This window comes from Phytophthora cinnamomi (genome assembly GCF_018691715.1).
Source record: "Phytophthora cinnamomi strain GKB4 chromosome Unknown Contig53, whole genome shotgun sequence".
NCBI classification, from domain to species: domain Eukaryota; phylum Oomycota; class Peronosporomycetes; order Peronosporales; family Peronosporaceae; genus Phytophthora; species Phytophthora cinnamomi.
The window spans coordinates 3,122,209-3,147,481 of record NW_027150986.1 but is presented as its reverse complement, the minus strand read 5'-3'; the positions used below and the strand labels follow the sequence as shown (position 1 = coordinate 3,147,481).

Genomic DNA, 25,273 nt, shown 5'->3' with positions numbered 1-25,273 from the left:
GCAACTTGGTTCGGGCCACCTGCCCCTCCCCTGTCTCGCCCTCCTGACTGTTCTGTACGTGCCACTCGTCGCGCCGCTGCTATTGCTCTAGTCGACGTGAAGACGCTCCTCAAGGTACTTGACGGCGTCCTTCGTGATGATCAGTAGGTCCTTCTGCAGGATCGAGTAGACGTTGATCTTGTTCTGCGGCAGCGTGTCCACGTACGGGATGTTGCGCGTCGCCAGCACGAAGCTCGACTCCACCTCCTCGCCGCCCACGAACAGCGCGTGGTCCCAGCCACGCCCGCCCAGCAGCTTCTTCATATCCTTCGTCTTGGTAACCTGTCCACCGACACCCCACCAAAGTCAATACATCTCGTGCTGCACGAACAAAAGCTCACAACAACTGCAAACAGCAACGTACGTCGACGTCCAGCGAGTCCACGACGGCCAGCTTGCCCTCGCGGAGCTTGGTGGACAGCGCCACGCGCAGGCCCATGGCGCGCACCTTCTTGGGCAGGCTGTACGAGAAGTCGCGCAGCACGGGGCCGTGCACGCGGTAGCCGCCGCGCCACTGCGGCGCGCGGATGTCGCCCACACGCGCACGGCCCGAGCCTTTCTGCTTCCACGGCTTGCGCGTGGAGCCGCTGACCTCGGAGCGCGTCTTGGTCTTGTTGGTGCCGGCGCGGCGGCAGGCCAGCTGCCAGCGCACCACGCGCTGCAGGATGTCCACGCGGTCGGGCGCGCCGAAGACCTCGCCGTCCATGGTAACGGAGCCCAGAGCTGGCGCGTCCTCGGCCAGCGACAGCAGCTGCAGCTCCAGGTCGCCCGACGGCGTCACCTGGACCTGCTGCGCCGCCGGGATCACGCGCGGCGGCGGCATGGGCTTCTCCTCGGCCAGCGCCAGGTTGGCCGGCAGAGCGGCCGCCTGCGTGCTGGCGGCACGCACCAGGCTGGCGCGCGGGGCCGACACGGACAGCGCCGCCACGCCGCGCAGCAGTCGGTTCATCGACACGGTCGCCATAGCTTCGCTCTTCCCCTTTTTGGTCTTGAGTCACGTGCGGCTCTCGATGGCCATTGCCTTGTGTCTTGTCCCTCGTCCGAGTGCCACCCAGTTCAAAATACCTCGTTTGAATGCCACCCACTCACCCGTGTGTGTTTTAAAAATCGAGAAGCGACGACATGAAATGCGCCGTCGACTCCAGCTCCAGCCCTGTCGAACCTGTAGTGACTCCCCGCTGAAGTTCCTGGTGCTTCGCGTTAAAAGGTAGCGTCGTGACGCCCGGCGTAAGGCGAGTAAAGCCATTACTTCATTTTCGTTTCTATTTTTCCACCCGACGCCACTCCCGGTCAACAACCCGAGGTCGTCAAGGATCTGAGCTACATTGACTTGAACTTCCCCAGCATTAACGACTGGGCTGAAGTCCCCCATAGAAATGCACAGACAAGAACCCCAGCAACTTGCTGTCATTAATTTTTGCACATGCCGCCCATCTTGTTCCAAGATAACAAAAGTGCAATGTTTGCTTTCACAATTTGGAACTTCGGTGCGGTGCACTATATGTAACTTTTTTTCAGTTAGTCCCTCGTTCCCAGTTTTGTTGGAAGCGTTGGTGCTCTTGGCATGAGATATTAATACTACATACTTATACGACGGTGCTCACATTGCCCACGAAGACTTGAAGTTGCCCTAGTTACCTCATTTTCAACGCGACTACTGGTCAAAACGCAACCCGTTTTCCGCCAATCCGAGCGGTTATCAGGTCTCGTTTTCATCCAATGCCACGTCAGATCCGGTTCGCACCACCGTGCCATCTTCCCCCTACTGCACTTGACGGCATGGCGACGCAGCGCAGAGGCTCCGCGCCGCGCGGGGACGGCAGCCTGGCCGCCATCTGCACGCTCATCGAGCGCAGCACCCTGGACCGCAAGTCCAAGCTCGACAGCACGGGGCGCGTCTGCTACGTACGACCAGGCACACTCCACGTCCAATAAATGACACAATTCTGCGCTAACCGTTGTTGCCACGCCCGCAGGAGCTCAAGAACGACCCGCTGCTGCTCGACAGCTTCCCCATGGACCGCCTGATGAAGGCCATGCGCCGCCTGGTGTGCGACTCGGACACGTCCACGCGGGCGGGGGCGCTGCGCGCGCTGCGCTACGCCATCAGCAGCAGCGCCAGCATCAAGCACTTCGTGGACCTCAACCTGCCCGTGTTCGTGGTGCGCTCGCTGGAGCGCGAGCAGAAGCACCTGGCGGAGCGCGTGCAGGCGCTCAAGGTCGTGCGGCGCGTCATGGAGATCGACGCGGCGCAGATGCCCACGGGCCTCGTGGCGTCCCTGACGGCGATCGCCGGCCACAAGGACGACAACATGCGCCGCGTGTGCCTAGAGACGCTGCGCGAGCTGGCGCTGCTGAATGTGGAGGTGGTGGCCGAGGCCAACGGCACGAAGATCCTGGTGGACGCCATCCTGGAGCCGTCCTTCCAGGACCTGGCCGACTCGCTGCTCATGACGCTGCTGCTCATCTTGAACGAGCCGTCCACGCGCAGGTTCATCGAGCCATTTGTGGACTCGCAGGTGCTGCTGGCGCCGTTTACAGACACAGACTTGCCGGCAGGGAACGAGCGGCGACAGCGCTGGATGGCGAGTCGTAATGCTATTGTGACGATGATGCGGTCGTGGACAGGTATGGTGGTGCTCACGAGCAACCCGCAGGGTCTACAGTCGTTGATCCAGCTGCTGGTGCGCCCGGTCGGCGAGGACGTGCAGAAGGCGGTGCTGTCTACCATTTGTGAGATTTTTTATAAGAAGACGAGCTTTGACAAGTCAGCGGCCGATGCAGCAGCGGACACGCCGGCTTTGCCGGTGAGCCTCTCGAGTGCGGAGCAGCTGCCATTGGCAGTCAATCACAATCTGCTCGACAACTATACGGTAATTATCCTGCTGGCTATGATCCATTGCGGTATCTTAGAAGCGCTGGTGACGCTGGGCACGGGCCCTTCGAGAGCATTAGCAGAACCGGCGATTGACCTGCTCGCGGATATTCTGCGGATGGCCTCGCGCTTGCTGCCAGATCAGCACTGTGCGTCTTTGCTCGCGCTTCCACGACTTGTGTCGTCGACTTCGCTTACGACAACAACCACGATGTCTCTCGGGGATCATGCTAAGAGCCTGCTGGAGCGACTTCAGCGCGAAAAGTCGATTCGAGCGAGTGAAATGCTGGGCGAGTTGGCTAATGCTGTCGGTGCCAACTCAGGCAGCATTGCTACACGTGGTGTGTCGCTAGTATCATACGGGGGCAGCGGAGTTAATGGTGTGCAACTAGCGTCCGAACTCCTGCGTGATACGAACCGACCGTCAAATCTTCTTGCTCTGCAGCAAATTGCAGGCGTAGTGCGTCTACCGTCAAGTGCTGGGGGCGGCATTGCGGGAACCGGTGGAGGCTCTGCTAACTATGCTGTAGCAGCCCCTTCAACACAGCGTGGCACGAAGAGTGCGACGGCGCAACTAAAGGATAGCTTGACATCCCGCGAGCTCATGGTTCTCGAGCTGAAGCAGTCTCTGGATGCACAGATGGATGACAGCACCTTTAAGGATATGCTGCACAATCGGTCACGGGTGCTGACAGACAAGAACTACAAAAACTGGAACTGGGATATCATTTCTGAAATGCTCGAGGGCCCGCTAACGAACCCGCAACGTCTTTCGGAAGCAATGAAAACCAAGTTCTTCAAGCGCCTCTCAGGTTTCTTTCGTTGCGACCAGGGCAACAAGGGTTATTTCTCGAATCTATACTGGATCCCGGACCACGTGCCTTACCTGCGTCCTGCCTGCCAAATGTATACGTTGCTGTTGAACCACCCGGAAGGTCTGCTCTTCCTGAAGACCGACCGCCGTGGACAACTGCTTACTGAAATTTCATCAGCTTTGGAGTTGGAGGCCCGCCCGGAGGCTGCCATTGTGGAGTCGCACATTGGTGTGCTAAAGGCACGAATGTTTTCCCCAGATTATGTATCACGACGCATGCTGCGTGAGTACTTCACACTTCTAGGTCTGATGAGCTCGAGCAAAGAGGGCCTCAAAATGATGGAGCAGTCGAACCTGTTCCAGAGGCTTTACGTCATGGGCACTACAAAGGGTCACGATTTCCTGTGTCGCCTTATTCTAGCTAATCTGGATTACTCGGTGGACGGCAGCTCCCGCAAGCTCCTTCAGTCTTGGATGATGGAAGGCTCGAAGGCGTTGCGTCTGTATGCGACCTGTTTGCTGCGCGCATTGCTTCGCTCTGAGGTGGCAGACTTCGATAAGTGGGGTATCGATGCGTTGGTGACACAACTCACGCAGGAAGAGGAAGTTGCAAAGGCTGCGCTAAGTGTATTGGAAGAGGCTGCCGAGACCCCTGCGTGCCTTTTGGCTATGATTCTGAAGCGACCCATGAAGTTGATTCAGCTCAAGGACAAGCGAGCTGAGTCCCTCCTTCTGAAATCCCTCTCGCTTGCTGAGGGACTTAATTTCTTGCGAGACACTGGTGACTGGATTCCACGGACGCTTGCTGCCTGGCGTCGAGAGAAGCACATCTCATACGTGCACGCTGTGGAGCATGCGCTTTTCCGTGGTTTGCACCGGGATGCAGCAGGGCGTGAACGGGGATCAAATAATAGCTCGACAAGCACACGCCAAACGTGTTCTCCCACTCCTATCCCCGTGAATGTTCCTATGAAGAGAGGCGGTGGAGTCGGGCTCAAACCGCCTAGCGGTGGCAGCAGCCAGCGATCTCTTTGGGGGCTGGATTGGCTCTACCGTATGCCGTGGAACATGGAGGTGAAGATCGTGGGGCCTCCGGGTAGTGGACCTCCCTCCAACCTCATATTGGAAACCTACATTGATGGTGCAATGCGTGATGAGGATGAGACTACTGGCATCGACGACGAGCTTCGTATGAACTCAATTCGCGTGAAAGGAATCGTAGTGGATGCTCGTAACATGCCCCAGCCTGTGGTTGTGAACTCCCAGCAAACTCTGCAGGCGTGCCTCTTCCTGGGCACACAGCCAGTGGATCGACGCGGATTCACGAAGCCCCCTCCTCAGAGTAACGGAGGTTTTGTATCTACGAGTGGGTCAGCTGGTGGCGGTGGAACGGCGCTTTCAAGCGATACTCAGCAGAAAATGCTGCGTGCCCGGTCAGCGTCGAACTCAGCTGGAGGGAGCATGGACCGTAGCTCAGAGACAATGTTGTCATCACTGGACTTTGCCGATACTGGATCATCGTCGGCTGATGCGGCGAAGGAAGAAAACAAGGATTGGAGTTCGTGTCAGCCGGAGCAACGCTCACCTCAGTACTTGTCAGCACCAGAGTGTTCTCTGTGCGCTCCCGGAGAGCGTGCTGTATGGAATTTCCGTGTGGAAATGGATTCGGCAGCTGGAACCAATACTTCAAATGGCAGTGTAAAACGTCTGCTGCTCAAGTCAGTCGAATTCACGCTGCAGTTGCTGCCGCTTCGTCCACGCACTGTGCCGCTGCCTGTACACCTGTACGGTGAACTGGCCAAAACTAGTGCTGGTTGTCAGATTCTGCATGCATCAGGGCACTTACCAGAATTCCTCGCATGCCTCCGTGATGCCGCCAGCGTCCCGCTTGAAAAGCGAGCTGCATTATGGGCACTTGGTCACGTGTCCGCCACTCCCCGTGGCTACGATTTGTTGAACCACTACGCACAGGACTTCGTGGAGATGATCGTGAAGTTGGCCACCGATTCGCCGCTCGTTTCGATCCGTGGGACATGCTTTTTCGTGCTGGGTTTGCTCGCGAGGTCACCCGCTGGCCGACGACACCTAGCGCGTCTTGGCTGGGATGCCCCTCGCGATGCCTCCCGTACGTCTATTGCTGTCCCGCAGAATTGCACTTCTCTCTTTATGTGGCCACCGTCCGGGTCGTCGACTCCGTGCCCGTTAACACAAACGCCCCGCGCGTCTCCTTTACAGCGGTTGCTGCTGCGCAGGCGTGACAAAATGCCCAACGAGTGGCGCGAAGTACTGCGTTTTGTTGCGGACCTGAGTAACCACATCACCCAGAAGGAGGCCCATGCTTCACTCAACAAGATGCGTTCATCTAAGCCCGAGTTGTTCGAGGAGCCGGTGCTGTTGATGTACGTGCACGCTCTGCTGGAGAAATACAGCTACCGTTTGGCACTCCGTCAGTTTGTACTGAACGCGTTCGACCGAGCGACGCTGACGGACGAAGTGCTGGATACGCTGCGGATCGAGGACAGGGAGGAGCAAGGCAATCAAACGCGTCAGCGGGTGCCAACTGGACGCGAGCTGCGGCGGCGCCGTTCGTCGCCTTCGATCCCATCTTTCACGGCCTCTGTCCAGTCGTTGAATGCAGCCATGCAGGCTACATCGGGTGTGTCGCGCATGTCATCGATGCAGAATGGCCTGAATACGGGCGGCAACATGGGCGATCACCGTTCAACCATGCGACTGAACGCACACAACGACCCGATCGACCGCACGGTACTGCTGAAGCGCAACCGCAAGCGCTCCGCTTTCTCCGAGAAGACGATCGTTGTCGGCGCCCCGGAAGCTGCCGTGTAGGACCCCCAGACTAGCTTTAGACGCTTCTTGCCTTTTGTTGAAAGACGTATTGTTTGCCAGTCACATGGATTGAAGCCTACCTCTATTACGTTTGATCGCCTACAAAAACCTCCCCGAGGCCATGTCCATGAGCGAGTCGCCCATGTGGAGCACCTCGAGCTTGCACAGCTTCCCGTCCAGAGTTGTGCACATGGTGATGGCACCACGCAGAGTCTCCAGTCCGCCACGCTGGACGCGCAGCAGCGCCGTGCTGGGCTCTTTGCTGTTGGCATTCATCTTCTCAAAGGAGATGACGTCAAACTCACTGGCCGACGCCCCCACAACGCCGAACGCCGACTTGAGCGTGTTGTCGATGGCGAACTTGAGCAGCTTCACGTCGCCCACAGGCACAGACCCGTCCTCGGAGAAGCTGGCAATGCCAGACAAATGCATGTCAGACGCCGTAATTAAAGCATAGTGAGAGGCGCACCATTACTAAGAGAGGCAAAGCGTACATGGCGATCTTGAGGTAGCAGTGCTCGCTATGCAGTGAGAACTTGTGGTGCGGACCAGCAGACGTCGCCATGATGATATGCAACGGAGCTCTTCGAGTGGCAGACGTCTGCTGCTTATTTGATGTAGCCATCTGCTTGCGAATGACTACATTTTCACTTCTGTGACATAGGCGAGATGGCTACACTTTACTTCAACTAGAAGGACTTCCAGTTCAAATGTTTCTCGTTTTGTTTCGTTTGTGGGCTCTAAAACATAAGAAGGAGAAGGACCCCCTTCTTCCGAAGTGACTACCTACTTGGACTGAGTGCGCGGGCGACGAGCGGTCTTGGGACGACGCTTAGCCGCACCAGCAGGAGATGATGATGATGCTCGGCGCGCGTGGTGATGGCCGGCACGGGGCGTGGTCGGCTCCGAGCTGTCCGAGGAAGTGGAAGTCGTCGAGGCCTCCTCACTATCTTCAGCGGCCAATAGGACGCGGCGGGACATCTTGCCGGAGGCTCCATCCTGCAGGCACTCGAATTCCATCTCTTGGCCCTCCGCCACGACGTCGTGAATGTTGCTGATCTTGTCGCGCGAGAGCTCCGAAATGTGCACGAAGCCACGCTGACCAGCAGAAGACTCGAGGATAGCGCCGAAGTCCATCACCTGCGCCACACGCATGGTGTAGCGCTCGCCCTTGCGGAAAAAGTATGACCGGCCCTTGTTGGAGCCCTGGTCGTTGTCACGGTTGTTGCCATTGCCGTTGCTATTGTCGTTCTCGTTGCTGCTGCTGCTATTGCTGCCACGAGGACCGGAATTGGCGAGGGAAGCGAGGTCAGTGCGAAGCCACTCACGAGCCTTATCAGCATCTCCAGCACTGCCGACGACACGCACAATGCCTTCACGGCGGTCCACAATGCTCACCGACACGTTGAAACGCGACTCCAGGTCGCGAATGTTGCTGCCTCCGACACCAATCAGCGCGCCGATCATGTTCGTCGGAATAACACACTCCACGCTCACGTTCGGCAGCGCACTGGCACTCGATTTCAGGTGCTCGCGCGGCTCGGCGAGTTCATTGCTCATGCGACGCAGAATGTGCAAACGAGCCTGCTTGGCTTCGCGCAGTCCCTCCTTCAGCACGGGGAGCGGCACGCCACCAGGAAGCTTCACATCCAACTGCAGGGCCGTCACACCTGTCGTCGTACCCGCTACCTTGAAGTCCATGTCACCGTAGTGATCCTCAGAGCCCAGGATATCGGTCACCAACTGGTAGTCGCCCTCTTCGATGCGCTTCTCCTGACCGGCGAACGGGTCACCAGCAGTAACAAGGCCAATGGCGATGCCTGCAACAGCGCGGCGAACAGGGACACCGGCGTCCATAAGAGCCAGGGAAACGCCGCACACCGTAGCCATAGACGACGAGCCATCCGAACCCACCACCTCCGAGGTCATACGCACGGTGTACGGGAATTCAGAAATGGAGGGGAGAATAGGCAGCACAGCCTTCTCAGCGAGAGCGCCATGGCCGATCATGCGGCGGTTAGTGCCACCAACGCGACCAGTCTCGTTCACACAGAACGGAGGGAACTCATAGTGCAGCATGGCATTCTTCAGCGGGGTAGGGACGTTCGGGTCAGCCTGTTCACGCGCCTCATGCAGTGCACCACGAAGACGAATGCCACGCTCCAGAGGTCCCAACGTGACAGAGCACAGCGTCTGCGTCTCGCCGCGAGCGAAGAGAGATGAGCCGTGAGCCATTGGCAGAACACCCGCCTCCATCTCAAGCGGGCGCACGATGCGAACAGGTCGTCCGTCAAGACGCACGGGCTTGTTCTTAGGACCCTTCGTCTCCTTTGCGATGGTCAGGATGCGCTCACGAAGAACGCGCTGGAAGGTGTCGTGAGCTGCACGCTGGATGGCAGCATCATCCACAGGCGACGAAGCGTTAGCAAAGTGCTGACGCATGCCATTAAGCATCTTGCTGTACACTTCACGCTCTCCCTGCTGACGAGCAAGCTTGCCGACATTGCCACGAGCGATTAAGGCCTCAGCACCTTCACGGCCCAGCTCCTCAGCCTTGGCCCAGACCTCCGGTGGGATATACAGCGGCGAATACACGCGCTTCCTCTTTCCGTGTTCCGCCGCCAGCTTCTTCTGCTCCTCAATAACCGGCAGCACGCTCGCGTGCGCCAGGTCCAACGCCTCATCGAGACGGGCCTCCGTCACCTCGTCACCCGAGGCCTCTACCATGACGGCGCGCTCGGCAGTACCGGCGTACAGCACGTCCAGCGTAGCTGCATCACGCTGCGGCGCAGTGGGGTTGACCACCAGCTGTCCATCCACCTCGACGACGCGCACGCAGCCAACCGGACCGTTCCAGGGGATGTCGGACATGCTCAGCGCCGCCGAAGCCGAGTTGACGGCCACCACGAGCGGGTCATTGTTTGGGTCGTACGACTGCACGGTGGCCAGCACCTGCGTATCTTCGCAGTAGTCGCGCGGGAACAGCGGGCGGATGGCGCGGTCCACGACGCGGGACTGCAGCACCTCCTCGTCGCTGCCCGTGAACTCGCGGCGCTTCTGGTTGTCCGGGATGAGCCCCACGGCGTGCGATTTGACGCGGAAGTCCACGGTGAGCGGCAGGAAGTCGCGCTGGGCCGAGGCTCCGCCCGCCGACGGGTTGCCGTTGTGGTCGCCGCTCACGACCGTCGTGAGCAGCACGGTGCGGCCGCACGAGGCCAGCACGGCGCCGTCCGCGAGCTTGGCGAGCTTGCCCACAGTGTAGGACGTGGCGTCCGTGCTGCCGACGACCACGGCCTCCTTCTCCTTCTTGGGCTGCTGGCTCTGGCTCTGGCTCTGCTTGGCCTCCGCCTGCTGCTGCTTCTGCTGCTGCGCCTGCGCCTTGGCGGCCGCCTCCGCCTCCTCCTCGGCCGGCTTCTTGGCGCCGAACAGAAGGTCGCGCAGTCCCAAAAACGAGCGCGTCTGCACAGACTCCACTGCAAAGGCAGGAGCGCGCTGGTGCGCCGCGGAAACGGCGGCGCGGCGCGCCACAGCGGCGCGAGGAAGGCGACGAGCAGCGGTCGACAGCATATCGATCGTAATGTGTGGCCAGGCTTGATGGCATCTTCAGTGGGTCAAAGTTGAGCGCATCATTATTGGTTGAAAATCAAATCGGTTTCAACCAATACGGCGACGCGGCGCGAAAGCCACCCGGTCCCATTTCTTCCACAACCGAAAGCAGGCAGTCAGCACCAAGCAAAGGCGCCGACCGTCTCCCTCCTCCCCTCCCAGGAACCTCGCGACCTCCAGACCAAGACAGCATGGGCACTCGTGTGTACGTGGGCGGCCTGCCGCGCGACGCCACCTCGCGCGAAATCCAGGACGGCTTCAGCCGCTACGGCCACGTGTCCAACATCTGGGTGGCGCGCAACCCGCCCGGCTTCGCTTTCGTGGTGAGTTGAGCTGCCTCTTCCTGCTCGGCGCGCTGCATGATGGCCCCCCTCCGCTCTACTCCACTCTCCCTCCTCCACTCCTCCCCCCTACTGCGCGCCCTACCCTGGGCGGCTCGACGTCGGTCTTCACCAGCAGCCCAGCAGAAGCAGCGGCGGTCGGTGGCACAGTGTGTGTGATTTGTATTGATTGTGTATAGTATACATATGTGGGTGTATACTGCCATTACCGCCGCTGCGTCTGCGAGATGATCGACTGCCCCGCCCCGCCCCGCTCGCTCTGCAGTCTCCGGGTCCGACGTCCTCGTCTTCGATTGCTGCTGCTGCTGCAGTTGTGGCTCGCCCGCCGTCTTCGGTGCCTGCAGCTCCACCTGCCGGAGGGAGAGATAGAGAAGTGCTTCCATCGCCTGACGAGCCTCGCCATCATGCCGCGCCTCGCTTCGCTTCGCGTCGCGCCGCCAACTTCATCTTCGCCTGCCCACCGATTCCGAACACCGTACCAACCAACGCCTCTCCATCGTCGTCCCCCATTCCTGCCCCCCTCTCCACCTCTTCTCTAGGACTTCGAGGACCCGCGCGACGCTGACGACGCCATTCGCTCCATGGACGGCCGCGACTTCCTGGGTGGACGGTGAGTGCTGTTGGCACAGCTGCTTCGTGCTGCTGCTATTGCTATTGAATCTAACGGTCGTGTTTTGTGATGATGGCAGCATTCGTGTTGAGCTCGCTCGTGGTGGCAGCCGCCGTGACGGTGGCGGCCGTCGCGGTGACGATGACCGTGGTGGCTTCGGCGGTGGCCGCGGCGGCGACCGTTTCGACCGTGGTAAGTATAGCGACGGACTGCAAGTTGAGAATTAATTGCTGTGATGATGTCAGAGCTAACTTCTGTTTGTGTTCAGGTCGCAACCCGCCCCAGCGCACCGACTACCGTGTGCGTGTGACGGACCTGCCGCGTGATGTGGACTGGCGCAACGTGAAGGACTTCCTCCGCACCGGTGGCGAGGTTACGTACTGCAACATCGAGGCTGATGGCTCGGCGTAAGTACCTCATTAGCTTTGGGTGTACATGGAGACACTTTCTAACTTTTGCGTGCTGATGATGACTATGCAGCATCGCTGAGTTCCAGACCAAGGATGACATGGAAGACGCCGTCAAGAAGCTGGACGACACGGAGTTCCGTGGCAGCTATGTGCGCGTTGCCCCTGAGAGCGACTCGAGCCGTCGTTCGCGCTCTCGTTCGCCTGCTCGTGGCCGTTCGCCGAGCCGTCGTTCGCGCTCGCGCTCGCCTACTGCGCGCAAGGACTCCCCGCGCCGTTCGCGCTCCAGATCGGCCTCGCCTGCGGCTGCTCGCTCGCCCTCTCGCAAGGACTCGGCTTAAGCGATGCGGATCGAAGAAGGTCGGAGACCTGCACTGTAACTTTGTGGCGAGAGCCATAAGGGTCTTCGCTGGAATGTGTACAGTGGTTGGCGGGTCGACTAGCTTTGTTTGTCGCCTAGCGTCTGAAGGGAACCATTAACCGATGGCAAATAGCATCCTCCTTTATCAATTTCACTTTGGTGTTCCGCTTTGGCTGTGTACCTCGTCCTGAAACCGATCTTTACCGCTAGCACATCGTTTTCGCCGTGCTGACACGCAACGCTACCGAACAAACACTCGAAAGGTAGATCGCCGGAGCTGGGTTCGTCGAGAAGAACTCAGTTGACACTGGAGCCATTCTTGGCACCATACGTGAAAACGGAAGACTAAGATATCTTCCGTGCGCTCACTAAGGTCTTGTATGCTGCTTACATAAGTGAGTATCGCCTGCACAAAACCTGTCGATACGATTGATGGCAATCAAGGCCAAGAAACGAAGCACACGAACGAGACCAACCGATCTCATTCGACAACACGAAGGCTAGAGAGACCTGCGGATGAAGGTGGTGGTATTTGTGACTCCCTGTGACTGTCCTGAGTGTCCGTCCCACGAGCGGAGCGGAGCGCCAGAAGAAAGCTGCTACGGAAGCCACCCCTGCCGTGCCCTGCAGGCCAGTCCTCTGCTGATCTTCCACTACAGCGGACCTACCACCTGCCCCCAACGCCGAAAAAGCTTAAGAAGACCGAGCTTTATTATGCGCCGCACTTGCACGTTGCACCACCCTAAATATCCTTGCGCTGGAGTCCTGTTGGTCCAGAAGAAGAGCGAGCGTTAGTGTCACAGATAGATACCCCTAGAGCCGACGAGGCTGCGCTGTAATCCCCTGTGAAGCTGCGTGCGTACCAGGCGGCAGGGACTGCGTGAGCTTGTCGGCCTTCTCGGTGTCCGTCACGCAGAGCGTGTACAGGTACTTGGAGCAGCGGATCTTGAACTTGACGACCTTGTCGCTCTTCTTGATCTTCACCGAGCGGGCATCTTTTCGGCGCGCCTTCTGCAGGAAGTCGCGGATGTCGGTGATCTGCTTCGGCTGTTCACAACGCAAGCACGGCGGCGCATGTTAGCGGTCTGTCCCTGGCAGCTGCGCTGCATCCGGTCGCCCGCGGAGCGGGGCCAGGCCGCGGCATTCGTACCATTTTGTTGCGTTGGTCTTCTAAACTTAACTAAAAGGACTAGCACGAGTCTTACAGCAGGCGGAGGCTGCGCACCATACAAAGCGCCTGTCACGCGCCTTTGGTTGGCCAGCAGTCTCCTTTCCACCCGACTTTTTACGCGCTCGGCTCTTTTTACGCCGCGTAATTACGCCAGAAAGTTACACTTTTTCAAAAACCTGTGCTAGTTTATACGTACCCGCACCGTACCCCGATCGGTTACACCAGCAAAGGAATTCGGAGCGAGCGCCTTCACTTGGTTTCAGTATACCGTGGGAAAACGCCCATCGAGCAGCTCCAGCATTAGATCGACCGCCTTCCTCGCGCGATGGCGCCGTCTTCGTCGAGCCAGGAGTGCCACATCTGCCTGGAGGAGCTGCGCCGCGACCTGGCAGCCGCGCCCTGCGGTCATGTCTACCACCACGTCTGCATCCTGCAGGCGCTGCAGGTGAACACACAGTGCCCCATTTGCCGCCGCCGCACGGGCGATGCCGACCTCGTTACGCTCTACTTCGACGTGCCGGGCGGCAACGACGCGGCCGCGTCGCCTCAGAAGCCCGCGCAGGCTTCGGGCGACAGCGCGGAGCTCAGTGCGCGCGTTAACACGCTCATGGAGCGCATCCAGTGGCAGAACAAGCACCAGCAGCAGCTCATGGACGAGCTGCGGCGTCTGCGCAGCCAGAGCGAGCAGCTACTGGTGGACAAGCAGACGCAGGAGCATCGCGTCCGCGGCCTCGAAGCGGCCAAGAACGAGCTGCTGAACAAAGTGGCCAGGTACCAGATGGAACTCTCGAGGCAGGCGGAAGCCGCGCGGAGGTCGAGCGTCAACCAGAGCATCATTAACTACCTGGAGACGTGCGACGCCTCGGCCCTGGAGGAGGAGATCCAGAACCCAAGAGAACTCATTATGGCGCTCAAGAAGGCGTGCAAGTTCCGTCACGATCAGTACGAAAAGGTGGTGAAGGAGAAGATGCGACTCAAGGAGATGCTCAGGAATACGCAGCCCCAACCTGCGCAGCAGCCTCAGTCTGCTGGTAGTGCGAGGGTTGGCAGGCCTAAGGGTCGCGCAGCTACGGCTCCGCTGGAAACCAAGCGGCCGTATCCGTCAGGAAGCAATGCCATGGGCTTCGGAACTGGAATTCAGCCGCCGGTTGTGGAGAACAAGAAGCGGAAGATCGACTCGGTGCCTTCGATGGCTTTTGTCGGGCAGCACGGCAGTGGAGACGTCGTCGGGTTTACGCCGCGCTCCGAGTCGGCGGGCTTCCGCGCGAACGCCTACTCGGACGTGTCGATCCGGCCGCCGCCGAGTGCACGGCAAACCTTCGGACGCAGCAACTACAACCCGAACCAGTATGGGGCTTTCAACTTGACGCCTGCAAGCCAACCACCCGTACAGATGGCAGGGCCCCAGGCAGCGGTGTGCCGTCGTGGCTACGATGAAACGGGAAAGCTGACTAACTTTTTCCTCCCAAAGGAGGGTGAGTCGCGGTCCATGCCTCGGAAGAAACCAATCCCGAGCATGCAGAACTTGCTGAACTCACAACCAAGAACTTCGGGTCAGCAGCAGCGCGTAGCGAGCAACGACCGACAGGAGTACGCATTAACTAACTGGCTGCGCAACAATTAAGGAGACCAAGGGTAGGAAAGGGCTCTGGAATTTGATGCCAGGACACAGTGTAAGATACTATTTGCGATGGTAGCGGCAGGCACTGCTATCGTGTCTGCCTTTAAACTTAAGATGGGATATTTGCTTGACTTTACGATGGTTCTGCATTACTATTTGTTAACTTCGTGTTGTGATCCTCGACATCGTGTTTGAGTCCGTGGAGATAGGCTCGAAGGTTTACCAGCGTATCGCTCAACATTGCTTGATGCTCCTTCACGACTTGGATAACCCGGCAATCCTTGCTTGGGAAGGATTTATCTGGAAGAAGACGACCGCCGATTTCGTCAATGGTCAGAAAATGAGTTTCTGAGGTGTGTTCCTGTTCGTCCGGATCAGGTCGAGTCGATGCTGGATCGGTACCCTTTAAGGGTGCTGCTACGGGTTGCTCAGAACTTTCATCTGTGTCGTGGGGTGTGCCGTTTGTACCCGGTTGCGAGGGTGATATTGTTTTCGATCTTCGCCTCCCGAGAAATGTAGCTTCTGGGGCCTCGATCGGTGCTGGTAATGGCGATAGTTGTCTGCATACATCGTAGAGCAGCGTGGCCAGACTCATCAAATTGGCTGATGTCTGCTTACTAATATTCTTGGAGCCAATACCAACGTTCCACGGTTGCAAGATAACATGAGGGATAAGGATCCGGACGAGCACAAAATTGATCAGAACGAGATTAAAGCGAGAGAATCCTGAGCTCCCGCTGGCGAACTCTCCACCACGCTCGCTTCCACGCTCATTACTGGGATCTATTCCGTCCAGATCCATTCTCCGAGTAGCGCCGAGAGCATCAAACTCGAGATTTTGCCGCTCTTCGTCGAATAGTTGATACTGTATGAACTCTCGTTAGTAAGAAGCGTGGTTACCCTTGCGAATAGTAGTTTTAAACGTACACTAGGCGGAAAGTAGACCCCATCGGAAGAAATCCGCTTCCAAAAGTCCAAGATGCCAGAGGGTACCTCCTTTTTGTCGATCGCCTTGCTCAGCGATTGCAAAATTCCTCTCATACGAACTTTCAGTTTGAGCAGCTTCATTTGATCGACAATACTCTCATTTGATTGCCTAGTCACCGTCAGTGACCGAGCCGGTGTGGGAGGACGACGGGCTAAAATGTTGCCAAACTTCTTTGCAAAACCGCGCAAGCTTGACCCCGCAACACCGCTTTTCGAGCTAATATCTACGTCTAGACTTGAGTCTTGGAGAAGCGAAAGCAGTGGGGTCCTTACCACCTTTCCAAGCCACATCCGAGTCGCATCAAAGTAAACGCGTAACATTGCCTCAAAGTCCTAAACAGATTTTGTCAGTGAAAGAGTGAGGCTACGAAATACTGCGACGCAATCTTTACCCGCATTACGCTTTCCTTCTCAGCCAACTTCTTTGCCATCAGCATATTCTTCAGCTGCACTGTATATAGGACAGCTAGAACAGATGCACGAAAAATCTGAATAGGCTCCATGACTTCGGCCTCCTCGAGATCGAATGGAGAGACATCGTCGCTTTCAGCCCCAGACTCCAGACGCCAACGTGGTTTTCTCAACGCGGTTCCGCTTGCGGTTTTGAGTGAAGCATTTAGCAATGCCTCTAACTTTTTCCGACTCTCAAGACGGTCGCGTGCCTTCTGGTCTTTCGACGCGCTGGCGTTAATGTCTGTCGGGTTGGCCGTAGCCTCGTTTTCCTTTGTGCTATTGCCTTGAATCAGTGGCTCGCTGATTAAATCAGGAAGTGCATCTACATTATTTTCAAGCTTATCGAGTGTCTACGCATAATGTCAGCGCAACGATAAAACACACATACACACAATCAATTTGCAGTGCGTACCGTACCAGTTCATCTTCATCCGTCCATTCAAAATCAGGAAGCCAGGATAGAGTTGTTGGCATTTGGAACGTCGGTACAGGCTTCTTACCAGGTGCCTCTTTTTGTGCTTCTGGCACAACTAAAGGATGAACTTCCTCGTTAGAGTTTAGTACCGAAGCAGGTTCGGTACTTGTATGGACCTTGTTGACATCCGGCGATTTGTCAGGCGCGTGTTGCGCTACGCTCTCCGAGTTAATCATATTTCGTACAACTTCACTTTGGTTTAAGAGACAACGAATTCACAATAATTAGTCAAGATAAGTAGAAAAGGTTTGGTTAGATATGGTACACATTACGTACTGGCGTCGTGGAAGCAGGAGCGCCATGATGTGCTCGTTTTGCTGCACTAGTCGTTCAATCAAGCTTTCATTTGACTCTGGCAGACGGTGATCTGTTCGTGCTGAAGGCAACACTGTGTGGCCTGCTTCAGATCTAGTCTCGAACGGATTGATACGAGCCAAGCTTATGCCGCTTCGGCCTGATGTCTTTAGCTAAGCCGAGCAGCGTCTGAAGTTAGGGGGGGGGGGTCGCCCATGTCAAGACCATATTCATCAACACACACCTGGTAGCGATAAACCTGCTTCTCTAACTGCTGCACCTGATTCCTGGATTCAAACAAAGAGACGAACCATCAATTTTGGTTCGACCGGAATGTGTTAGATACGAAAATTGACAACCTCAACTCTTCCCGACGCTCTCTCCGGGCCTCGATCAGCTGCTGTTGACGCATCCGCAACAACTCATTCTTTAGAGCCTCTTGACGAAAAGAAAGTGCAGCACGTTGTGCATCTTCTCCTCTGAGTTGGAGCTGCGAATACGGATAACCCCACCGCCACGGCTCAGTGTGTTGCATGACGCTTCTTGAGAGCAAGAGCTGTCTTTTTTTGGCTGCGCTATATAGCATGGCAAATTCTGCAATACACCCGAATATCAATTGAAAAGCGACAGAAAAATTGGACGTTTGTATTCCTCCACTGGAAGCGCTCTGTGATTAGCTCTCCGCTGGTGTTTGGTCTTGTTCTCCAGCAGTATTGCCAGCAGCAGCGGCAATTGCCTCAGCTTTTGCTTTCTCATCTTCCTTCTTCTCCGCTTCCTTCTTTTTCTCCTCTTCCCTCACCTTGTCCTCAGCTTCCTGCGCTGCAATCTCCTTCTTTGCAACATCCTCCCGTCCAAGGAAATCGTTCGATAAGGATCGCTGCAGGTCCTCGATATCGTGGAAGAGTTCTAGCGATTTCTCTAAGATTTGCGTAGCTGACTCGAGTGTGTTCTTTGATGCTTCTAGAGTTATGTTGGTAAAAAGAGTGCTCTCGTTAGAGGCCCCCTCCGTCAATGTGGCCTGGACACCTCGGATCTACACGCAGAATCATTAATGTACTACTGTTAATAACACACGCACCAATTTTGTGAGTTGCACCGTATCGCATTACCTGATCGGATAAACCTCGCACACGCTTCAAGATATCTCCATAGCGGCACTTCATTTTACCGCAGATCACCGGCAATGAAGATTCCGCGTCACTGATATCGACCACACCCGGCGTATGGATTCCTTGTGCTGCAACGCGGTCTTCTTCCGGAACAAAAGTGAGCAGTGACGCCTTGAATGCGCACATCCCTGTCTTCTTGAGTCCGAATAACTTCGTGTCAGATTCAGGATTACTGGAGGGGACTAGCTCCACAACCATCGAGTAATGGTCGTTGTCCGTGCACTCGTCGCCGTCGTCGTAGATCATGTACTTGTAGTTCAGCGTGATAGGATCAATGTGCCAGCCGCGGAAAATACTGCAAAGGTTCACAACAACAGGATCAGTGTCTCTCATCCAGCACCACATATTACTCAGCCACAACTTACCCCAGAATTGTAGGAATTTCCGACTCTTCCTCTTCAGATTCCTGCTCCTCACCACTCTCCGCCGCGTTGGGGGCTTCTGACGTGCCCTCCGCCATGTCCATCTCCACTTCAACTTTCTCCTCGACCTTCTCCTCGATCTTCGCGACGATTGTCACGTTGGCTAGATGGCATAGGTCCAGAGTATAGCTGCAATACAAGTGTTAAAGTGTTAGATAAACTCAGGTCCAGCGAATGAACGGGTGCTGGAACGAGCATTCCGCTTACGCTTTGCCCTTCTGCATCTCGCGCTCCTCACGGACGCACGACAGCGACTCCAGCTCCTTGACAAATGGGCCTGCAGGGAGCAATAACAATATTGAGCGAGGTATTTCACAATTGATTATCCTTCCTGGCATCACCACGTGCCTTCGAATGCAGGAAGCGGGTCGCGCGACGGGATGGGGAGCAGCACCGGCGGCACCTCCGGCTCCGGTCGCGAGCGAGGGATGATCCGGATATCGACCTTGGGCGCGCCGGCGCACAATGTGCTCCCCAGCGCCACGGCGAGCGCTGCGCCCGCGAACACGCTCCTGCCCCGCATGCTTCGTCGCTCGCTTGCGTGGCACAGTTACAGTAATGCGTTCTCACAGGTTTGCAGAGATCGTGACTATGACGAACGAGAATGTATTCCGTGACACAGGCCTCATAACAAATGACAGGGATTTCAAGTTGAAGCAGGAGTGGTGGTCATCGGCAACTTCGGGATTCCGCACTCAGTCCGCAATTTGCAGCGTGGGGAGCAGGCACAAGACGGGAGAGATGGAGGAGGACGGCGCGGCGGTCCTGAAGCTCGTGGAGGCGGCGACGGAGGTCCTCGCTCGTGCTGATGCTGACGAAGCCTCAACGTCCATCTGTGAAGCTGATACCGCAGCCCTGAACCAACTACTGGGGGAGCTTCGGCGCCTAATTGCCGAGCTAGGCTTGCGGCGAGTGCTGGACTTGTCGGGGACGCAGATGGTGAACGCAGGAGTGGAACTGTACAACGCGCCCCGAGCGGCTCTCAGAGCTCTGGCGCAGACGGAGAAAACCGATATGCAGGGCGCGCACCAGCTTGCGACTTTCCCACGGTATTCGCTGGCGTTGACGCGGTTCGTGGCGGCGAAGATCATGGGACTGTCACTGGTGTGCTCCAAAGATGGAGTTGGCCAAGAGAATGGGAACAAAAAGAATATTCAGTTTGTGGACGAGTGCGTGGACGTGCTGCGCTCGTTTGGACGAGTGGGGATGCTCATGCTGGAAAGTGCATCGATTGACTGTGAGAAGTGTGAGGAGTACCTGGCCCTGGCAAATGAGGCGTTCTCGTCGTCCTTACAGCTATGGTCTCGAATCGGCCTCTCGTGTCTGACAAAGTTCAAGCGCGGATTGGAGCTGGAACACGTCGTGGACGATTTGTGGGATTTTTGCGTGGACCGAGTGCGTGTTCATCAACTACTTGGAGAACGCTCCGATAATACAGGGGGTCTTCAGGGTATCTTGTCATCGCTGCAGGAGCTAAAGATGCTGGTGCCGTACAAAACGTCGTATGCAAGCAGCTTGCTCGAGCTTATGAGGAAAGTGAGTGATGGATGTGCTAAAGCGGCTCAGCATGAGCAACAAGTGGCATTCGCTGAAGAAGCGATACGTATTGGAGATGCACTTGGAAGCAATGCAGACGAGAGTCTTCCCGACCTGATCACCTCATTTAAACAGCACATATTAGTGAATATGCTGCAAGCTCTTTGCGCCATGGACGATCTCGAGCGAGCAGACACGTGCTACCAACTCATTCCAGCTAATCGCAGTCCTGAAGTCTTGCTACTGATGATCAGACTCTACGTCAGCAACCAGCAATTTGAGAATGCACATCACTTATTGTTGGTGCTGTTTCAGCAAGAAAGTCTTTACGACTCTCTCGTGGGAGCTCGCATCTACGCCGATGGACTCTCATACTCGGCCACAGGCAATCGGATTTATCATGTTCTAAACGACAATTATGAAGATGCCGATTTCGTCATCAATTTGGAGATGGCGTGCAATTTTGCCTCGCTTGAGGACAAACGATGTGAAGCAATGGATGAATTCAAGAGGATCGGGCCAGCATTACTCGCGATGCAGCGGTGCGTGCTGAACGTTTCATTGAAGCTTATACGGCTGGACCACGGATAACTTACGGTATACCGCAGTGAAGGACACGCACTTGATAGCCGATGCATACAAAGAGTTCGGCAATCCATTTTTGACGCGCTTCAGTATGCATTGAATTCTAATCAGCACGAGGTAACGTTTATTCCACTGACCAACGTGGAGACATCGCAGCGTACTTACACCATTCACATATTTTAGGTCTGTTTGAAGTGTGCGGATGCCGGCGTAGCTGTGGCTTCAACTGCACAAGACAAAGCGATGTACATGAGGTACCGATGATCAAAATGCGCTGACGCCACAATTGATAAAATGACCTAATTACTGCACTGCAGAATAATGTCTCGCTGTTGTATCCATTTGGAACGATATCCAGAAGCGTCAGCGTGGGCACAAAAGGCATACGATGCAGAGCCTACCAAGCAATCGTTATTTGCTGTGTTTGAAGTGGGGCTTAAAGCGAAACCGCAACTTCCAGAAGATAAGCTACTACACATCATCAAGCAGCTTCGAGCAAGAGACGACTTTGAGATTGAAGATTTGCTCGCCATCGGGAAGTTAGCTAGTGATGCTGGCCCAAAGCGAGAAGATATCACGCTGCACGTTTTGGATGAACTTTGCGGGATGGTACAAAGCAATGAATGTCCAGCTAACCTGCCCGCGTCTGTAATCCTGCAAAATGCAGCTCGACTCTCATTAAAGAAATTTTCTCAGAGCCAAGCTGGAGCTAACCGGGATTCAAATAGCTCATACGGAGAAAAGTTCTTTAAGTACACCAGCGCATTGCTCCAGCAATCAAAACCCGAAACGAGAAAGCAAAACGATCGTGTGGGTCCTTCTTCCGTCTTCGAGTGGTTCTTCAGAATGAGGTATGTACGTAATTTCAAAAGAGCTACCGAATCAGCTAACAGTTGTTTGGATTTGACTACAGCTTTGACATCGCTAGAAACACCGAAGACTCGAAATATTTCATTGTGGCAGCAGATATCGCCGAAAGAAGTGACGCGTTGTATCTGGACCAGTCCCCGCTCAGACACCGATGTAAACAGTGCTTGCTGGCTGCAGTTAGCTCTGACATGATGAAAATCGACAGATTGGACAATCACCAGCTCATGCGGTTACTCGAAGTGATCGAGCGATTTGAAAGTATTTCTTCTGAAGACGCATACAGTGGTGGTGACGTAAATCTCTATTTGGTACGTGGTTGGCACAAGAGTAGCAGTAACAACGAAATTTCTCACTTCATCGCTTTCTTGTTGACAGGCGAAGGCAGTGATAGCAGTGAAATTGCGGCTCTTCGATGCTAACACGAAAGCAATTATGAAAATCTGCAAGAATACATTTCGCAGTGCTCGTGAGCTCATGGAGGTTGGAGGTATGGCAGCCTGGCATAAATACTTGATCTCGTAGGGGGCTTGCTTACTCATGTTCTATTGTGTAGAGCTTGTGTTGTATGCTTCAAATTTAAACGAAGCGTCCGAGGCAAGCTGTGCTCGAGCAATAATGTAACCCCACACGCCACTCACGCTCTTTTAACTGGAGCAGGTTCGCGACATTTATCGACTGCTAGCCAGCGAAATTTTTTACTATGGGTATTAGCCATGCTGTACTTCACCGTCAGGATGTCGGTCTTACCTAACCAGTATGGGAATTTTCAGGATTCAAATCCTGGTCCAAGCTGATTCGATCGACACGAGCAAGCTATGCTACCTACTCCGGCGGCTCATAATGTTAGCGGACTCGAAGAAAAAAGTACAAGAGTACTTTGAACAACTGCTCCAGTTCATTTGCAATGGCAACAATGTGGACATGCCGTTTTCTGACCTCGACATAGAATGGTTTGTCGCCAAAGCTTGGAACACCGTAAGTGGCATCGCCAATTTGCTCTATTCATTTGTCTCATTTTGCACCGAACTAGGGTGTGTTATGCCAACGCAGCAACGACATCGACGGAGCTCTAAAGTTCATGAAAGTGGCTCAAGCCATCATGCGTGAGTGGACAACATGAAGATGCAAATCGTCGCAGGTTTTTCTAACTCGTGTTGTTATCTAGAGCAAAGCGAACCGCTTGTGGCAAAGTTGGGTAACAGCCTCGACGAGCAGTATCAGGCTCTTCTTCGAACGAGCACCAAGTAATAAGCAGTCGGTAGAGCTAATCGTGAAAACAAGAAGTTTTGGGGTTGGCTGAACAACCGCTTTATGTGTCCTGCATTTACGCCTCGTACACATCAGGCTGAGAGTCGTGGCTGGATAGCCCACCCATGTGCGTCTTAACGGCCTCCATGTAGGTTTGCAGAGTAGGAAGTTCTGTGGTTTCCTCCTTTTTCAGGACCTTTGACGCCCACTTGCGTTCTGCGTATTCACAAATCTGCATGGGAATTAGAAGCACACAAAGTGTCAAAACAGCCACTTCACTCAAATGATAAGACTGAACGTGGCCACACACCTCTTTGATATCTCGGCACGAAAGTTGCGGAGAAACGGTGGCTAACTGCGAGAGTTCATCGCCTGTTAACTGTTTAGCATAACTTGGAAATGAGCAGTACGATGGCATACGGCACGTTAGCACGCACATAACGATCTTCCACTTCATATGCAAATACCTACCGAGCAAATACAGCGCGGCGAGTCTTCTCGTCAGGTAGGTTGTATCGAATCGAGAGATCGAAGCGGCTAATTAACGCGGCATCCAAATCCTGCTTACTACGAGAAGCAACATTGTGATTGACAGACTTTAGAACACTTTCAGTACAAGGGATTGTATAGACGATTACGTACCGGTTCGTGGCGCACACAACTGTGGTCTTCTTAGCAGAAGCAAACCCCTCCACTTTCTGCAATAACACAGACAGAATTCGCCGTGAAGCTTCGTGCATCGTACCACCAGAGCGATCCCCAGCAAGTGCATCAATCTACAGCACCAGATACCACAATTACGTTACAACTAAAGTAACCGAATCGTACTGTTCCCCAACAACAAACCTCGTCAATGAAAATGATGGCACCATCCAGCTTCTCGCACGCATCAAAAATTGCTGACATTTTCTTCTCGCTGTCGCCGTACCACTTGGATACCACGCTTTCGATCGGAATGTGGATCATCGGAATTCCAGCCTGCTGTGCAATGATTCGCGCGCTTAAAGTTTTTCCTGTGCCAGGGGGGCCTTCGAATAGCACAGCTCGGGGGCGGTTGCTCTCGTAGCGGCAGCGGGTTTTCTGGGCAATACGCTCGTACAATTCGGGGTTTTGAAGTGCCAGCACAACAGTGTCTTCAATCTCCAATTTCACCTTCTCGTAGCCAGCCTATACAATGTATACACCTAGAGTCAGTTCATATCCTTTACTACTGTTGAAGTACTAGTAGAAACATAAACAATGAACGGACCAGGCTATCCCAGGTCAAGCTGTTTTCGTTTTGAGTTGGTTCGAAGACGTCGATCCCAAGACCTTGAAGCTGCTGGATCGCTTCTTCCTGCAAACATTTTACCCATATGGCTTAGTCAGTACAACAAAATCGTAGCCAAACGCGCGCTCGTACACCCACCTTGCTGTCAGGAGGGGCCGATGTCGTCATAGTAGGATTTCTCCCCCGTCCGACAAGTGCATTTTTACGGCGCTGCTCGAGGTCGTGTCGGAAAAACGCGTTCACGTTTGCATACGAGTAAATCTCCTTGTATGCACCAACAACGGCATCAATCTCGCCTTGCGTGAGAAACTCGTCCTTGTAGAAGACAAACTTCGACGTCGCTTGCAACGATGACGTGTCGCGCAGAAACTGAAAGGATCCAGACCCGTTCGTGTACAAGTACGTGACAGCAGGTTGTTCATAGGACTCCACGACAGACTTCTTTGAATTGTTTTCCAGCGGCACGGGCATCACCTCCACAGCCTGGCGAGAACCAGGCGCCGCCGCCTTCTGTAGCTGTAGCAAAAACCGACCGAGGATCGCTTCCTGGTCGACGAACGACGGGCACGCGAACTCGATTCGGATCGTCGACACGCCGTTTGGCGCGTGGATCCGCGAAATGCCAATCTTTTTGATCGGAAAAGCCTTGGGGATGCGCGTCTCCGAGCTCTTGAGCGTTGTGCGGAACTCCGACACCTGCTGGCGGATGGTGTCCACTGCTTCAGCGTACTCGAAGTGCTACCGCCACAACAGCAACACAGAATCAGTAATGTGCCAAAAATCACAACAATTTTCCGACAACAAGAGCAACAACCTTTTCCTGCTTCTTGTCCGGAGCCGCCTCCGATTGTGCCGCATTCACATTCAGCCCCACCGCACCAGCCAACGCAGCAGCTCCAGCAATAGCCGCGAATCTATTCGTCGCGGCGTCGCTGGAATCCGCGACGACGCTCAAGCAGCACAGGGCTTGGCTGGGCTTCGTCTGCGCTGCGTTGCGACACAGAGCAGCCTCCAGCACAACTGGGGTGCGAGCGGCTTGCCCCTTGGTGACTGTTACGGCGCGTGAGAGCAGCTTGGTCGCCAGTCCCCGCTGTATCATCGTCCCGGTTGATCACTGTGAGTTCTCGAATGCCAAACTGAGACTTGCAGCTTAAAGTATCGTTGTGAAGTAACGATACAGAAGTAAGTTTTAAGTGGTGGGTCCACTTCAACTTGCTTTCTGATGGTGAAGGCAAGCAAAGCTCTATTTTGCATTATCGTGAAGAACAGGCT

General features: G+C 55.2%; 12 protein-coding genes across 18 annotated transcripts; 5 read left to right on the top strand and 7 right to left on the bottom strand.

Moving 5' to 3' along the window:
* Positions 1-87: 87 nt before the first annotated feature.
* Positions 88-1,003, bottom strand: IUM83_00908 (50S ribosomal protein L4; the record flags this gene model as incomplete). The annotated part of the gene is made up of 2 exons (XM_067924725.1): positions 88-321; positions 404-1,003. The coding sequence occupies 2 exons, from the start codon at positions 1,001-1,003 to the stop codon at positions 88-90; spliced, it is 834 nt and encodes a 277-aa protein (XP_067789027.1).
* Positions 1,004-1,818: 815 nt separating this feature from the next.
* IUM83_00907 (Protein required for meiosis) lies at positions 1,819-6,575 on the top strand (the record flags this gene model as incomplete). 2 transcript variants are annotated; one of them, XM_067924723.1, is made up of 4 exons in its annotated part: positions 1,819-1,944; positions 2,016-3,374; positions 3,555-4,450; positions 5,981-6,575. In XM_067924723.1, the coding sequence occupies 4 exons, from the start codon at positions 1,819-1,821 to the stop codon at positions 6,573-6,575; spliced, it is 2,976 nt and encodes a 991-aa protein (XP_067789490.1). The 2 variants fall into 2 exon arrangements, with proteins under 2 accessions (XP_067789490.1, XP_067789491.1); XM_067924724.1 differs by having other exon boundaries at positions 2,016-6,575.
* Positions 6,576-6,674: 99 nt separating this feature from the next.
* Positions 6,675-7,140, bottom strand: IUM83_00906 (ribonuclease P protein subunit p14; the record flags this gene model as incomplete). Its single annotated transcript, XM_067924722.1, has 2 exons — positions 6,675-6,984; positions 7,070-7,140. 2 exons carry the CDS (start codon positions 7,138-7,140, stop codon positions 6,675-6,677), a joined length of 381 nt encoding a protein of 126 aa, XP_067789492.1.
* Positions 7,141-7,361: 221 nt separating this feature from the next.
* On the bottom strand, positions 7,362-10,142 carry IUM83_00905 (Polyribonucleotide nucleotidyltransferase; the record flags this gene model as incomplete). Of its 4 annotated transcripts, none has more annotated exons than XM_067924720.1 (2): positions 8,915-8,963; positions 9,040-10,142. In XM_067924720.1, the coding sequence occupies 2 exons, from the start codon at positions 10,140-10,142 to the stop codon at positions 8,915-8,917; spliced, it is 1,152 nt and encodes a 383-aa protein (XP_067789494.1). The 4 variants fall into 4 exon arrangements, with proteins under 4 accessions (XP_067789496.1, XP_067789494.1, XP_067789493.1 ...); XM_067924719.1 differs by lacking the exon at positions 8,915-8,963 and adding an exon at positions 8,998-9,008 and having other exon boundaries at positions 9,107-10,142; XM_067924718.1 differs by lacking the exon at positions 8,915-8,963 and having other exon boundaries at positions 9,124-9,206; positions 9,287-10,142.
* Positions 10,143-10,372: 230 nt separating this feature from the next.
* IUM83_00904 (Pre-mRNA-splicing factor SF2-like protein) lies at positions 10,373-11,880 on the top strand (the record flags this gene model as incomplete). Its single annotated transcript, XM_067924717.1, has 5 exons — positions 10,373-10,504; positions 11,062-11,132; positions 11,212-11,324; positions 11,401-11,539; positions 11,613-11,880. 5 exons carry the CDS (start codon positions 10,373-10,375, stop codon positions 11,878-11,880), a joined length of 723 nt encoding a protein of 240 aa, XP_067789026.1.
* A 762-nt stretch (positions 11,881-12,642) lies between these two features.
* IUM83_00903 (60S ribosomal protein L38) lies at positions 12,643-13,053 on the bottom strand (the record flags this gene model as incomplete). The annotated part of the gene is made up of 3 exons (XM_067924716.1): positions 12,643-12,665; positions 12,764-12,947; positions 13,051-13,053. The coding sequence occupies 3 exons, from the start codon at positions 13,051-13,053 to the stop codon at positions 12,643-12,645; spliced, it is 210 nt and encodes a 69-aa protein (XP_067789486.1).
* A 343-nt stretch (positions 13,054-13,396) lies between these two features.
* Positions 13,397-14,695, top strand: IUM83_00902 (uncharacterized protein; the record flags this gene model as incomplete). The annotated part of the gene is made up of 1 exon (XM_067924715.1): positions 13,397-14,695. One exon carries the CDS (start codon positions 13,397-13,399, stop codon positions 14,693-14,695), a length of 1,299 nt encoding a protein of 432 aa, XP_067789014.1.
* Positions 14,696-15,788: 1,093 nt separating this feature from the next.
* On the bottom strand, positions 15,789-17,313 carry IUM83_00901 (uncharacterized protein; the record flags this gene model as incomplete). 2 transcript variants are annotated; one of them, XM_067924714.1, is made up of 8 exons in its annotated part: positions 15,789-15,869; positions 15,953-16,012; positions 16,072-16,482; positions 16,550-16,653; positions 16,714-16,799; positions 16,884-17,074; positions 17,146-17,188; positions 17,261-17,313. In XM_067924714.1, the coding sequence occupies 8 exons, from the start codon at positions 17,311-17,313 to the stop codon at positions 15,789-15,791; spliced, it is 1,029 nt and encodes a 342-aa protein (XP_067789487.1). The 2 variants fall into 2 exon arrangements, with proteins under 2 accessions (XP_067789487.1, XP_067789488.1); XM_067924713.1 differs by lacking the exons at positions 15,789-15,869; positions 15,953-16,012 and having other exon boundaries at positions 16,472-16,482; positions 16,545-16,662; positions 16,724-16,799.
* A 261-nt stretch (positions 17,314-17,574) lies between these two features.
* IUM83_00900 (RxLR-like protein) lies at positions 17,575-19,015 on the bottom strand (the record flags this gene model as incomplete). The annotated part of the gene is made up of 5 exons (XM_067924712.1): positions 17,575-17,934; positions 18,011-18,365; positions 18,436-18,621; positions 18,700-18,769; positions 18,841-19,015. The coding sequence occupies 5 exons, from the start codon at positions 19,013-19,015 to the stop codon at positions 17,575-17,577; spliced, it is 1,146 nt and encodes a 381-aa protein (XP_067789211.1).
* A 218-nt stretch (positions 19,016-19,233) lies between these two features.
* IUM83_00899 (Tetratricopeptide-like helical) lies at positions 19,234-20,619 on the top strand (the record flags this gene model as incomplete). 2 transcript variants are annotated; one of them, XM_067924711.1, is made up of 2 exons in its annotated part: positions 19,234-19,887; positions 20,007-20,036. In XM_067924711.1, the coding sequence occupies 2 exons, from the start codon at positions 19,234-19,236 to the stop codon at positions 20,034-20,036; spliced, it is 684 nt and encodes a 227-aa protein (XP_067788957.1). The 2 variants fall into 2 exon arrangements, with proteins under 2 accessions (XP_067788957.1, XP_067788956.1); XM_067924710.1 differs by having other exon boundaries at positions 19,234-20,619.
* A 1,704-nt stretch (positions 20,620-22,323) lies between these two features.
* IUM83_00898 (Tetratricopeptide-like helical) lies at positions 22,324-22,731 on the top strand (the record flags this gene model as incomplete). The annotated part of the gene is made up of 3 exons (XM_067924709.1): positions 22,324-22,458; positions 22,514-22,586; positions 22,649-22,731. 3 exons carry the CDS (start codon positions 22,324-22,326, stop codon positions 22,729-22,731), a joined length of 291 nt encoding a protein of 96 aa, XP_067788958.1.
* A 76-nt stretch (positions 22,732-22,807) lies between these two features.
* Positions 22,808-25,100, bottom strand: IUM83_00897 (aaa-type atpase family protein; the record flags this gene model as incomplete). The annotated part of the gene is made up of 9 exons (XM_067924708.1): positions 22,808-22,963; positions 23,042-23,123; positions 23,203-23,298; positions 23,374-23,392; positions 23,477-23,507; positions 23,578-23,898; positions 23,981-24,067; positions 24,140-24,739; positions 24,816-25,100. 9 exons carry the CDS (start codon positions 25,098-25,100, stop codon positions 22,808-22,810), a joined length of 1,677 nt encoding a protein of 558 aa, XP_067788571.1.
* Positions 25,101-25,273: the final 173 nt, after the last annotated feature.